Consider the following 14607-nt stretch of genomic DNA (forward strand, 5'->3'; position numbering starts at 1 on the left):
ACAGTAGCATTGCCTGTGGCTTTGGCATTTGGGAGAGGGTAAATTGCTGTAAACAAGATTTCTAAGGCAAAGTTGCTGTGATAAACCTTTAATTACTCTCCCAATCCTTGGCATACAGAATCTGAGAGTTGGAAGTTATCTCAGAGGCTATTTGTCCAGACCATGCCCTGATATGAATATCTTCTTCAATATATCTGGCTTCAACTTGAAGGCCTTCAGGAAGAGGGAGCCAACTGCCTGCCAAGGCAGCCCCTTCCACCTTGAGGAAACTTTTCCTCCCTAAAACTCACATCCGTGGTGCCCAGTTCTGTCCTCTGGAGCCAAGCAGAATGAGTCGCATCTCTCTTTCACATAATAAATTTGAGGCTCTTCTTGAAGAGCAGGAAATGAACCCGGAGGTAGAAGGAGTTATTCATCCTTCAAGGAATGACATAGTAGAACCACAGAAGTGATAAGTTCATCAAGTAAGGGTAATAATAGGATTGATTAGGGACTCCCTGCTTAGAGGTCCTGAGGTACCACCTATATGTCCACCTGATGAAAGTAGAGGTATTGTTTTCCTAGCTTATATAGCTAAGACAGTTAGTCAGGGTGGGACAGACCCTCCTAAGACTTGCCAACATGGCTAACTAGTATCCACTTCTTTGATTTGTGTGATCACATGTGATAGTGACAGAAGGAATCCAGAAAGTATTGACAAAAATGATTAAGTCAGAGGCAGCTATGTGGTGCAGTGGATAAAGCACCAACCCTGGATTAAGGAGGACCTGCATTCAAATCCGGCCTCAGACATTTGACACACTAGCTGTGTGACCCTGGGCAAATCACTTAACCCTCATTGTTCTGCCCCCCCAAAATGACAAAGTTTTAGACAAGAACCTGAAGACCACAGGGCTACAGGTTGTTGTCTTTTCCCCTCACTACTGCCCATTAAAGGCAAGAGATCAAAATTTGGAACTCGATTTTTTTTAAATGAATGCTAAAAATTGTCTTTACATATAATTGGAGGGGGAATACCATTTTTTAAAAAAAGGCAAGAGATCTAGAAAAGAAAAATGAATTCAGGCTTTGAACAGTTGGCTAAGAAGGTGATACCTGACAATAAGATTTGGATTTCTGGACTGCAAAAAATATAGGAAAATATAGGACAGATGCTCAAGAATGAAATCATTTCAATGGTGTTAGAAAATAAAAATTGTCTGAAGACTCTATAGAGGTTGTAGGAGTGCCAGGGCAGTGAGAACTACAGTGTCTTAGCAAAAATAACTTTTCTTGAGGGAATAAATTCATGTTTCCAGCAGCAGGTGGAATGCTTTGCAAAGTTTCTACAAAATGGCCACACTTGTTGGAGGATAATAGTCCATTTGGTTTTTGTAGAGTACCCCATTTTCCAAGTAAAGCCAGTATGTTATGCATATGGTGCAAGTTTTCAATGAGAAGGGATTTATTTGCTCAGCAAGCTTCAAAGTGTGTTTACCTTGCCAATGAATCTAAACCACAGGATAGTTCTGACCAACGTTTAAGGAGTCTGTGGGGTAGAGAGGGACTAACTTCAATGGTAGAAGATCACCCTGAGAGCATCCCCAGTTCTCTTCCTGGAGAAGAGAGAGGGAACCATTTGAGGACTCTGTGCTCCTGTATTAGTTTGTGGGCTTCTCTGAGACCTTAGCATCATAGGCTTTTTTTTTTTTTTTGGTGGTGAATGAAATACAAGCTACCCCATACTTGATAACTCATATTGAACACTGAATACATATGCTGTGGTGGGGATCACATTTGGGGACACCTTAATTGTGAGCCATATGTAAGTTTTGTTTCAGAGATTTATCTTTTATTTTCTAGAGTTTTTATTTATTTGAGTTTTATTTACTTTGAGACAGAGTAAAGGAAACTGACCTCATATGAACCCAGAATCTGGGTTCATATGAGGTCAGTTTCCTTTACTCTGTCTCAAAGTAAAGGGCCTTGAACCATGCAGAATATGAGCAATTAGGAGCTACAAGGAATGTCTAAAACCAAGTCAGATTGATGCTTCTGACAGACACCTTGTCTTTGGTAAGCAGGAAGTTGGGCTTAAAAAATAGACTAAAGTCTGAGGGTTCTACCTCTCTTGGTGGTTATTCTGTGTTCTGTGAGCCTGATTCCTGAGAAGGATGGAGTTTTTTTGGTGGTTGGAGAAGAAATGTCTATTACAATGATGGCTGTGAGAACTAACAGATTCTTTATAAACCAAAGGAGAAAAAGCTAATCTACTAACAATTTTTCTCAAGTCTACTGACAAAGCATGTGAGGTCGTTGCCTTTCCAAAAGAGAGGTATCCCTAGAGCCTATGAACTTTGAGCTAAAAGAAAGATGGCAGAAACCAAGATGAGAAGGAAAGCAGAAAGCTGGGGAACAATCTTTAAAGCCAGTGTTTCTGATAAAGGCCTCCTTTCTCAAATATATAGAGAACTGAATCAAATTTAAAAGAATACAAGTCATTCCCCAACTGAAAGATAGAGGGTATGAATAGGCAATTTTCAGGTGAAGAAATTAAAGCTATCTATGGCCATATGAAAAAAATATTCTCAATCATTATTGATTAGAGAAATACACATTAAAACCACTCTGAGGTACCACCTCACGGGTATCAGATTGGCTAATATGACAAAAAAGGAAAATGATAAATATTGGAGATATATGTTTGTCCTTCATTCTCAAAGAGGACCATAGGTTCTGGGTGATGTCATGACTTGCAGTAAATTGGATTTAAGTGAGGGAGGCAAAGTCAGCAACCTCACTCTTTGCTCCAGAGCCATCTGGATCCAGTGGCAAGATAAACATCAGGACAACTAGAGATGGCCCTGGATGTTTAAGGCAATTGGGCTTAAGTGACTTGCCTAGGGTGACACAGTTAGTGTCTGAGGTCAGATTTGAACTCAGGTGCTCCTGACTTCAGGGCCAGTGCTTTATCCACTGTACCACCTAACTGCCCCCAGATGTTGGATATATGGGAAAATTGGAACACTAATGTATTGTTGATGGAGTTGTGAACTGATTCAACCATTTGGGAGAGCAATTTGGAACTATGCCACAAAGACTTATGAAACTGTCTATACCCTTTGACCCAGCAATACCACTACTAGATCTATATCCCAAAGAAATCATTAAAAAAGGAAAAGGACCCACATGTACAAAAACCTTTATAGCTGCTCTTTTTGTAGTGGTGAAGAATTGGAAATTGAGGAGATGCTCATCAATTGGAGAATGGCTGAACAAGCTGTGGTATATGAATGTAATGGAATACTACTGGACCATAAGAAATGATGAGCAAGCAGATTTCAGAAAAACCTGGAAAGACTTAAGTAGAATAACGCTAAGTGAAGTGAGCAGAACCAGGAGAACATTGTACACAGTAACAGCAACACTGTGTGATGATCAACTGTGATAGACCTAGCTTTTCTCCTCAATACAATGATCTAAGACAATTCCAAAAGACTCTTGATGGAAAATGCTCTCCACATCCAGAAAAATAAGTATGGAGTCTGACTGCAGATTGAAGCATACTATTTTCACTTTTGTTGATGTTGGATTTTTGTTTCTTCTTGTGATTTTTCCCTTTTCTTCTGATTCTTCTCTCACAACATGACTGATGTGGAAATATGTTTAACAGCATTGTAATAAATAGCCTATATCAGATTGCTTGCTGGCTTCAGGAGTGGGGAGGGAGGGAGAAAAATTTGGAACTTAAAAACTTAAAAAAATGAATGTTGGAAACTATCTTTATATGTAATTGAAAAAAAATAAAATACTATTAAAAAGAATTTTTTTAATTTAAAATTTTTTTTTAACAGTGAAAAAAAGAAAGATGGAAGAGCCAACTATTTCTATTATGGGGAAGAGACTGTATCTCAACTGTTGAGTCCAGCTGGAACTAGAATCTAGAAATAATTTCCCCAGTGAAAACATACTTGGCATCCTCCAGCAGTGACCACAGACCAGCAGAGCATGGTCAAACAGGGGCCTCAGGAGACCAGTATGGAACAATGCCCAACAGAAACTGGACTCCATGCCCTCACCCAACAGAGACTACCATCTGGCAGAGACCAGTGGGGAACAGGCCCAGTGAAACCAGAATAAGAACATGGCCCAGAGACTTCCCTGGCCCTATCATACCAAAGTCTCCACCTATGCACGTTGGCCACATGTATTCTCTATCTGTATTCCCTGGCCACATGTGTTTCCTAAGTGTGTGTTCTTCTGTGGATGTGCCCGTGTCTATTTGGCCCACTGGTGGTATGTGCATTTGAGGGAAAATCTACTCTAGGTTCATGTAGGAAATGTTCTGTTGTGTCTTTCCTTACTATAATAATTCATTAAATTCCCTCTATTGGTACATATGGGCAACTGTCCTATAACTTATAATCTTTTTCCTTAGGAAGGTCACCTAGCCAGTATGTGTTCAACTCAGGTAACCTTGACTGAGCTGGCCTTCTGGGTCAGTTGCTCCTCAGAATTTACATGTACATCTGCAAGATTTCATCTTTTATCCCTAACCAGTTATGGCTTGGCCATAACTTTTTGGAACCTGATTATTTCATCTAACAACATGTTGTCCATCCCTTCCAGATTTGTGTACTCTGCAAATTTGCCTATCTGTGTCTAGGCCATTCTGCATTTCAGCTGGGGACTGAGCAAGGTGACCTCCCGAGATTCCCTCAACATCTTGGAAAACATGATCTTGGTATTGTTTCACCATAAGCAATGAGGCCCTGGGCACAGATAGCACTTTTCTCCCACAGTTTCCCTCAGGCAGGAAGGAGCCCTCAGCAGCAGCCTCTCTCCTGGAGCATCCCCACTGACCATTGCTCCCTTTCTGTGCCCAGGGTCAACACTACGAAGAGGAGAAAAGGGCCCTGAGCCATGAGATTGTAGCCCTCAACAACCACCTCCTAGAAGCCAAGGTGACAATAGATAAGTTGTCAGAGGACAATGTAAGTATTGATTTGGAAACCCTTCCCCAAGTACCCAAGGTAGCTGTGGGGACAGCCAGTCATTGTATCTACTCCTTCCCCACACAGATACTCATTCATGGTTGATTATCTAAATCTGCCCAATCCTTGCAAGGTGAGGATGTTCAGGGAAGGGAACTCAGGATTTGGGCCATGGGAGGAAGTTTCTAACTCTCAAGGACACTGAGGAAATTCTCATTTGGTAAAGTTCCATGGCTACTCGGGAGACATAAAAGAGCTAACTAGCACAGGACAGTTCCAAGAGCACATCTAGAACATGGAAGAAAATGTTCTCATTATAGCTATTCTTGGTTTTGGGGAGGTTATACTGGGCCAGACCCAAAAATGAGGGAAATTTTTTTTTAAGTTTCACATTTAGAAAAAAAATATTTACTGAGATAGAACAATTTTTTTCTAATTGCAAAAGAGTTACCCCATTGCTCTAAATCAGAGCTGGCCTTGCCCGTGGGTAGAATAGACAGGTATCTATCTATGGAATGATTTCAGGGACACCAGCAATGTCCTGATAGCCAAGAAAATCTCTCCCTACCTATCAGCAGGTGCCCAAAGATCTGCCATTAAGGTTTCATCCTTTTAACTGAAGACTTAGACACGTGTTACGGAGAAGTTCTATGTCATATTCCTAGGATGTGAAGGAAGTTCATGAAATGTTAGAGACAGAAAGGATATTAGAGTTGATCTAGTTCTGTTTTATAGAAAGGAATCAGAAGTACATTGAACTTAGGTTCTCTGGGTCCAGATCCAATTCCCTTTTCACCATATCATCATATCTTTGGAGAAACCTATGGTAATCTCTTTTCAGTTTTTGATATTTGATCATACATGAAGGATCTAGTAGCAGATTTGGATCAAAATGGGGGTGGATGTAATAGTGGGCAAAGAGGTCAAGTTTCACCAGCTACGTGGGGGGAAGGGAGCAGGCAAAAGGAACATAGGACAGGTGAGGTGGCCTCAAGACACCAATGGGGCTTCTTGGTGATATTTCCAAGGGATAGTGCTACTACGTGATGGATGCCCTTATTGTCCAAAGGCCAAATCTGGAATACCAAGTCTGGTGCCCTCTGGACTATACTGGGACCATCAAGCCTTGAAATAAGGAATAAGCTTTGGATGGAGTTCATTTCCTAGCAACTATGTGGGGGTGGGGGTCGTGACATCACCAGGGGTGGATCTCCATCCAAGCCCATCAAACAGCTATGTGAGGGTAACAGCCAAAACTATGTGCACATGCAACAGAGATTTTAAAAATCTATCTATAAATTTAATTGTTGGTGTTCCTACTGTTTGCATCTGTTTTCCCAGCACCCAGAAGGCTGATAGTAACATATAGGTTCACTGGCTTAGATCTGGGTGGCATTAAAATCAGTTTTTCCCTTTTTCATTTCCTCCCCAATATTCTCATCTGTCACTTTTATATAATAACAATAAAATAATAATAATAGAAATAAAATAATAGCTCATATCTTTCTATAGCACTTCCCTGTATAAAGAATGCTTTCCCCACAACAGATCTGTCAGGCACAGGTCTAGCAGGTTGTCCAAGTATTTATTTCATCCATTTTACAGAGGAGCAAATAGAGACTCAGAGAGGTATTGACTTACCCAAAGTTATTTATGGTAAGCAAATATCATTGTCAGGACTTGAATCCATGGCCTTCTGAATCTAAGTCCAAATCCAATGTTCTTCCCCCTTTACCACTAACTCCTAGGATGCAACTTTCTTGGCATAGAGGAGTATAAGACATGAATAGAGAGTGACCCTTCACTCAGCCCAGTAATGACACTCCTAAGCCCCAGAGAGAACAGGAGAGGTTTCTCTCAGAGAAACACAAATACATCTGGCTCTTTTCCCTTCCCTTGTGGCTTCTGCTGATTATTTTCTTTTTTTTTTAGAATTTTTGGAAATTTCTAGGAAATTTTAGGAAAACATTTAGAAAGAGCCCAGAAGAATTTGGAAATATCCACATTCTCTACCCTACCTCCCACAAGAACCAAGGACGAGAAAGCAGCTCCTTCTTGGGAATCCTGGTAGCTGGGCTGGCGTGGCACAGGGATGTTATAGAGAGAAACTCTGCTCAGAAATTAGACTGGAGAGAGAACCTCTGAAGTTACTTCCAAATCTGAGATTTTGTGAGTCTGAGAGATGAAAGTTTGGGAAGAGGAAATGCTGCTTTGGTGGCCCATGACAGGGCCTTTAAAAGCCGGGGTTTAGGCCTCTGTAGCCTGTACTTGAGCAAGGGAGGGGCCTGGAACAGACCCTGCCAGCTTGACCTAGAAGGTCATGGGCACCCAGGGAGGAATGGAGACTTCTTTGGGCGCAGTGCCTCAACCCCAAGAAGACCAGAAAGGCACAAATCTCAGTCTACAAGGGATTCCAGGAGACATTCCTAAACTGACCCTTGGTGTCAGATACTGGAATGGCCTGCTTCCCCTGTCCCCACGATACACTCCTCCTGCCTCTATGTCTCTGATAATACTGTTACTGCAATGCAGTGGCTCTCCTGGCTCTCCTGGCTCTCCTGGTCCTCACCTTATTTAACCATCCTGTGGGAGCCAGTGAGGTATAGTGGGAAGTGCACTGGACTTGGCATCAGAGGACCTGGGCTCAAATCCCAGTCTTCCTCCCTGTATAACCTTGGGCATTTCCCCTTCCTTAGCCTCAGTTTCCTCATCTATAAAATGAGACTGGACCACATGACTTCTGAGATCTCTTGTAGTTCTAAATCATAAGATAAAAATTCTTCCTGAATCCTTTTCAGAACATATAAGTTCAGAGTTCAAAGGAACTTTAGAACATCAAAGTTCAAAGGGACTTCAGAACATAAAATAATAGAGCTTAAAGGAGACTTAGACATTAGCTAGCACAGCTACTTCATTGGACAAAATGAATAAAGACATGGGAAGGACAAGGGCTTGCCCAAGGTCACACATATTTAGCAGAAAATAAAAGTGGTTATATTTTTTCCATGTAAAAACCTTCTAATTATTAATCATGTTGCTTTCTTTTTAAATTTTTTTTTCTATTACAAAGAATTTCTCTGTTCTGGGAAAGCCAGGTTCTAGTGCTGAGCCCAAGAGCAGAGGAAATGCAGCATGGGCTGTTTCCTACCCAGGAGCCTTGCTCTCATTGGTCACTACCAACAGTGGGCCATCTTGAGCCCCACATGCCAATCAGCCTTCTCTTGTTTTTTTAGGAACTCTATAGGAAGGACTGCAATCTAGCTGCTCAGCTGCTTCAGTGCAGCAAGACCTACGACAGGTCCCACACGGTGTCAGAGGTAACGTGAACAACCTTCGTGCCTTTGCCAAGAAACCGTGTTGCCTGGGCTGTGGGCACTGTGTGGTACCTCCCTGGGATCTTACCCCAGCCAGACCTGGCATCTGGTGAAGGTGGGGGGTATGAGAGGGGAGTTTAGAGAGAGCAGACTGCCATGGTGGGGAGGGGGTTTGGGGATCGGGGCAGAGAACCTGTCAGAGATGAAGCTTTGAGGGTCCTGATTCTCCTTTTCCTTAATAGACACCAATACCCTAAAGAAAGGGAAAACGGGGGAAGTCAAGGCCTAGGTAAAATTCCAGGTTTCTTAAAAGACCTTTATTGGCCCTATAAAGGGGCTAAGCCTTCCCCTGAAATCAAACTTCCTGTAAAATCCTTCTTCCACCTAGGAGTATTAAATTCCTAATCCAGTTGGCCTCAAATAACCAAGGCTAGGGTGGACAGACCCTGATGTTGGTAACCATTTGTTATTTTTATTATAAGTATTTCATTATTATCATTATTAATGGTCTAGAACAGATGTGTCAAAATTCATAGCAGGCTACTGAGAGTGGCCAAAGCCACATTAAAATGTAATTGGGAAATGTTTAACAAAATAAATCAAAATACAACATAGATAATTGTAGTTTTATAAGTCAATATGTGGCCAGCAGGGACCATTTCTATTAGAGTTTGATATCATTGGTCTAAGAGAGGACAAACTACCAGAAATACCCAAAATAATTAAAGTCCTCCTCAGATGCCTCAGTCTGTGGTGTGGAGGTATTCCTGGGCCCCTGAAGGCTATGACAGTGGAACTATTCAAATTTCTCAGTCAATAAGGAAGCCAACATTTATTAAGTACCTACTATGTGTCAGTCACTGTGCTAAGTGCTGAGGATACAAAGAAAGGCAGAAAAACAGTTTAGATACACACACATAGTATGTATATGTGAGTGTGTACATATTAACATATACACACATATAGTATGTATATGTAAGTGTGTATATATTAACATATACACACATATATTGTAAGTGTATATACACATATGTATACCATATGTTTATATATACACACACATTAATACTTCAAGACTTTGTCTGGACCGCCCCCCCCCCATTCATTCTTTGCTGCTGACACAGATCACAATGTCCTGAAGGGGCAGCTAGGTGGTACAGTAGATAGAACACTAGAGTTCAAATCTCACCTCAGACACTTACTAGCTGGTATGACCCCAGGGCAAGTTAGTTAACCCCAATTGCCTTAAACATCCAGGGCAGTCTCTGGTCATCCTGATGTATATCTTTCCACTGGACCTAGATGGCTCTGGAGAAGAGAAGGAGGTTGGTGACTTTGCACAGCCCTCTCTCACTTAAATCCAATTCAGTGCAAGTCATAACATCGCCCCCAATGTCACAATCCTCTTAGAGAAGGAAGGACAAATAACAACTATAGAGGTTGCTGTAGTCAACATAATTCATACCTTTTTAAACTTTTCATCATTATTACTGTTCTTATGATCCTCATCATCAGAGAGACATCATGACATAGTAGATAGAGAATTGGCCTTCGAAGCCAGAAAGACCTGGGTTCGGGTCCTGCCTCTGACACATACTGGCTGTGTGACTTTAAGCAAATCTCTTAACCTCTCAGTACTCCAGGTGATTCTCTTAAGACTATATCACTTGCAGAAAAAGAACTAACTTGCACTGGTAGAGGGAATTCCCTCACCTGGGAGTTCACTGTACAAGTGATATCACAGATCCATTCACTAGTCTTCATCACCAGAAGAGCAGTCAACATTTTTTTTTCACCAAGGCAACTCTTAACTATCACTTGGATAAGTTGCAATCTGTGTCAGTCCTTGAAGTATTAAACAGCAATGGCTCACACTTCTCTTAACACTTTCAGTTTTATGAAGTACTTTCTTCAGAACAACTCTGCGGGGCAGGGTGGTGCCCATTTTGCAGCTAGTACACAGTAGGCCCAGGATTCAAACCCTGATGCCACGACCTAGTGTTCTTTCTGATAAATCAAGATGTTTGGGATATCTGGGAAGGAGCATGCCCAAAGCACAGACAAATAGATCAAACAGTAGTGTGATGATTGCAGTGTGCCTGCCCCAAATCAATCAGTCTCTCTCTCTCTCTCTCTCTCTGTGTCTCACACACACACACACACACTCCCCTGGGGTGTCGCAGGCACAGTTCTCTTAATTTTGTCCTTGGTGGTGAAGCCCTCAGTCTCATTTCGCTTGCCTTCAATCTTTGTTGCATCTGTAGTTGCTGTATTTAATATTGCTGCCGGCAGAGCCTGCCTCCTGGCTGTGGTGTCAGCAATATTACCTGCCTTATTTCAGGTGGAGGTGATTGAGGGAGGGGAATAGGGGAAGTAGGGATGGGATGGGAGTTTGGCCTGAGAGTCAGGGGATGAGGTGTGTCTAGAAAAGAGCTGGGGGTAGTGAGTAGAGGGGACTCTCAGAGGGTTCTGTGTTTGGAAAGGCAGAAAGCCTTCTCTTGGCTAGTCTTTTGGTCTGGAATTCTGCTATAGATGCTCCAGTTCTACTGGAGCAGAGAAAGAGGTGGGAAGGTGAATGAAGGAATAAAAATCATTTATTAAGCACTTATCTGACAAGCACCTAGCTAAGTGCTGTGGATAATGACTAGATTTTGTACATTAATAGAAGTTTAAGTCAAAAAAGGCCCTTCGAATCATAGAAAATAAATCAGTGTTGGAAAGGGTCTTAGAGATCATCCAGTTCGACCCTGTCATTTTAAAATAGCAAAACTAAGACCTGGAGAAGGGAAGAAACAAGGTTTTCCAGCAAATCCCTGGAAGAGCCCAGGTCTCCTGACTCCTGACATTTATGTTCCTGCCTGAAAACCCTAAAAGAGCTCCCTGCGGTTCTTTGTTTTATTTTTAAATACTCCCATGCTGTTGGTGAAGGTTAGACTCCTCTGTCATAGTTGGGGAAGTAGGGGGCGAAAAGGAGACAAAGGGGTAGAGAAGAACTTTTTTCTTGAAATCTAGGTCTAGTTCCAGAGCCCCCAGAAATCTCCGAAGGCTTTTGTTTTAGATTGTACTCCCCAACGATCCTCAGCGTGACCCCATGCTGCTTTATGAGCACCACCTGCCAGTTTATATGGTGGCCATGTTGGAAGCCGAGGCTGACTTTACCTCTTGTCTTACCCCCTCTTTCCCCTCCCTGCCTCCCCTCCCTGTGTTCCAGCTGCCTTCTGACTTTCAGGAGCGGGTCAGCCTCCACATGGAAAAACATGGCTGCGGCCTGCCGGCCCCCCTCTGCCACCCGTCCTTTGCCGACACCATCCCCACGTGCGTCATTTCCCAGGTCCTGGAGAAGCCCGACCCTAGTAGCCTGTCCTCCCACCTGTCCAATGCCTCCGCCAGGGACCTGGCCTTCCGGGACGCGGCCGACAAAGCCAGCCCTCGAACCCAGTTCAAGTCAGACATCTACTGCAGCGACACAGCCCTGTACTGCCCCGAGGAACGCCGGAGGGACCGTCGGCCGAGCATGGACATGCAGGTGAAGGATGTGGGCTTTCTCCGGTCCCAGCACTCCACCGACAGCACGGCCGAGGAAGATGGTTTCCACTCGAGCTTCTCCCATGAGGCCTTCCCTGAGTATGTGGCCTCCCTGCCCACCTCCAGCTCCTATTCCAGCTTCAGCGTGACCTCGGAGGAGAAGGAGCACGCCCAGGCCAGCACGCTAACAGCATCTCAACAGGCAATCTATCTGAATAGCCGGGATGAGATCTTCAACCGCCAGGCCAGCGCTGCCTATGAGCGGCCCTGCAGCCCCTGCTTTGCCACAGTGCAGCCGCCGCAGCACGTGGAACTGGGCCCAGAGGGTCAGGCCACACCCCCTTTTGTCAGGACGATGTCCCCATACGCCGGGGATCCCTACCGCTTCCCTGCCACCCTGGAGGCCCAGCAAGCCCTGGTGGCCCAGAAGCTTCGGAGCGAAAGCCGTGGTGCCCACCGCTCAGATGAAGAGCTGCCAGGCCGGTGGAGGCCTCTGACCGTCGAAGACATCGGTGCCTACTCCTACCCCGAGGCTGGCCGCATCTCCCCCCACAGCTTCCCTGAGCAGTACTTTGCTGGCAGTCCTGGCAAAAAGGCAGATAGCCGGGCCAGCCCCATCTACCCAAGTTATAAGACAGACAGTTTCTCAGAGGGAGATGACCTCTCCCAGAACCAGCTGGTAGACTCCTGCTTCCTGCCTGAGGACAGCAACATGAATCTGAACATAAGCCCTGGCCGCCCACCAGACCAACTCCCTGCCTATGCGCCCAGTGAGGCCAGTAGTGAGAGGCTCACAGTTCAGATGTGTGGGGATGGCAGGGTAAGCCCCGTCCCTGAGGGAAGTCCCAGACTGGGGGGCAGCTATGCCAATGTGAGCCCCGCAAGCTCAGCTGGCTCCCTCGAGCCAAGTTCCATGGAAGCATCCCCAGAAATCCACCTGTCTTCCAAGGAGCCAGGCCTCCACTCATCCATCCACAGCAAACAGCAACAGTTCCAACGGACTCCGAGCACCGGCCTCAGCCGGAAGGACAGTCTGACCAAAGCACAGTTCTATGGGACCCTCCTCAATTGAGCCTCCCCCAGAATGCAATAAGGATCACATATGGAATGCTTGGGCCAACCTATACCAGAGTGCAGCAAGTGAGAGAGAGAGAGTGAGAGAGAAGAGAGAAAGAGAAAGGGAGTGAACATTTCCTCCAGTTCCCCACTCCCACCCATTTGCCCCTGGGGATAATGTTTGCAGCACCAAGAGCATTTTTTTCACACAAACATCTTTTCCACCTATGAGATGAACCCCCTTTTATAGATCTAAACTATTTTTATAAAGAAAAGTGGTATTTATTAATACACAGCCTCCAGCTCTCTGGACAGTGAGCTGTCTTTTCCCTTTGAGTGCATTTTCAAACAAAAATCTCCTTTATTTTTCTGCATGAGGGCCATTTGTGCCTACCTCTTGGATGGAAAGGATGGAGCCACTGCAGTAGAGAAACACACACACACACACACACACACACACACACACACACACGATAGAAAATTCCACAAACCACAGAACAAAGCAATCCCAGGAACTGTCCTGAGTAAAACTTGAAAGGAAAGGGAATTGAAAAGGGGCAGGGCAGGGGGGAGGGGAGAGTCTATTTTTAAAAGTATATAAGAGACAAGCCCCAAGGTCTTTCATATATTCTATTTCTGAGTGAAACCTGACTTCACAAAGTGAGGCAGGTATTTTGTTCTCCCAGCCCATCGTGTTTCTGCTTTCCTATTCTCAGTTGTCTACTACCTCAAGCATAATTGAGGTGTTCTTTGTCACCTATTTTCTGTAGGCTTGCGTTTATATCGTCCATGATGCATGCAGTGTCCCAATTAGTACTGTATTTTGCATTACTTAATAAAAGAAACTGGTGGACATAGTTTGAGATGTCTGGTTTTTGGCCTTATCCCAGGGATATGGAATTACTTCTTCCCCTCAAAAACAACAATGAAGACTAAGTGGGGAGAGACATACCACTGTGTGGGATGGGGTGGGCAGGAAAGGAAAGAGTTGCTTCCCAATGAATGCAGAGAGAAAACTGAGCCCAAAGGCAGGGTGGGGATGGGAATTCTGAACACTGGGTTCAGGAGGTAGACAAAGACTTGTTCATTCTACAAATGTTTATTAAGCATCTACTATATGCAGCTAGCTGAGTGCTGGGGGCCTAAAGACTCTTTCCTGAGTTCAAATCTGGCCTCAGACACTTACTAGCTGTGTGACCCTGGGCAAGTCACCTAACCCTGTTTGTCTCAGTCCTTCATCTGTAAAATGAGCTGGAGAAGGAAATGACAAACCATTCCAGTATCTTTGCCAAGAAAACTCTCAACTGGGGTCATGAAGAATTGGGTGTGACTGAAACTACTGAACAACAACAAATATGCAGACCATCATATCAACCACTGGGGGAACTCCCAAGTTTAGTTTAGACATGGTTTCTACCCTCATGGACAAGTTAAACAAAACCACAGGTTTTGACACACTATTGCTAGTGCTAAGTTAGACCTGAGGAGAAAGGTCATTATTGCCCTGGGGCATCATTAAAGGCTCCATAGTGGCAGTGGCATTTGATTTAGGTTTACAATGATACTCTCATCCCCTGGGCTGGCTCCATCCACCCCAGTGACCCAGGCCTGTGGGGGTTCCAAAGGCATTGTTGACAGCATGTTCCACAGGAGACCCTGTTGGGTCAGACAGTGGTACTTTAAGATTACAGACGGTGAGCATACATGTATCCTAGCCTTCCCCTTGAAGTATAATAGTC

General features: G+C 44.1%; 1 protein-coding gene across 7 annotated transcripts in view; it reads left to right on the plus strand.

Moving 5' to 3' along the window:
- BEGAIN (brain enriched guanylate kinase associated) overlaps positions 1 to 13714 on the plus strand; it is a 260573-nt gene extending 246859 nt beyond the window's left edge. For 6 of the 7 annotated variants that reach the window (XM_043988983.1, XM_043988987.1, XM_043988984.1 and 3 more), the window contains 3 exons: positions 4866 to 4973; positions 8207 to 8290; positions 11499 to 13714. In XM_043988983.1, coding sequence (XP_043844918.1) covers positions 4866 to 4973; positions 8207 to 8290; positions 11499 to 12884 — 1578 coding nt within the window. In that variant the 3' untranslated portion in view covers positions 12885 to 13714. The remainder of the gene's footprint in view (positions 1 to 4865; positions 4974 to 8206; positions 8291 to 11498) is intronic. The other variant, XM_043988986.1, reaches the window with a different exon arrangement.
- Positions 13715 to 14607: the final 893 nt, after the last annotated feature.

This window comes from Dromiciops gliroides, chromosome 2, assembly GCF_019393635.1.
Source record: "Dromiciops gliroides isolate mDroGli1 chromosome 2, mDroGli1.pri, whole genome shotgun sequence".
In the NCBI taxonomy this organism is placed as follows: domain Eukaryota; kingdom Metazoa; phylum Chordata; class Mammalia; order Microbiotheria; family Microbiotheriidae; genus Dromiciops; species Dromiciops gliroides.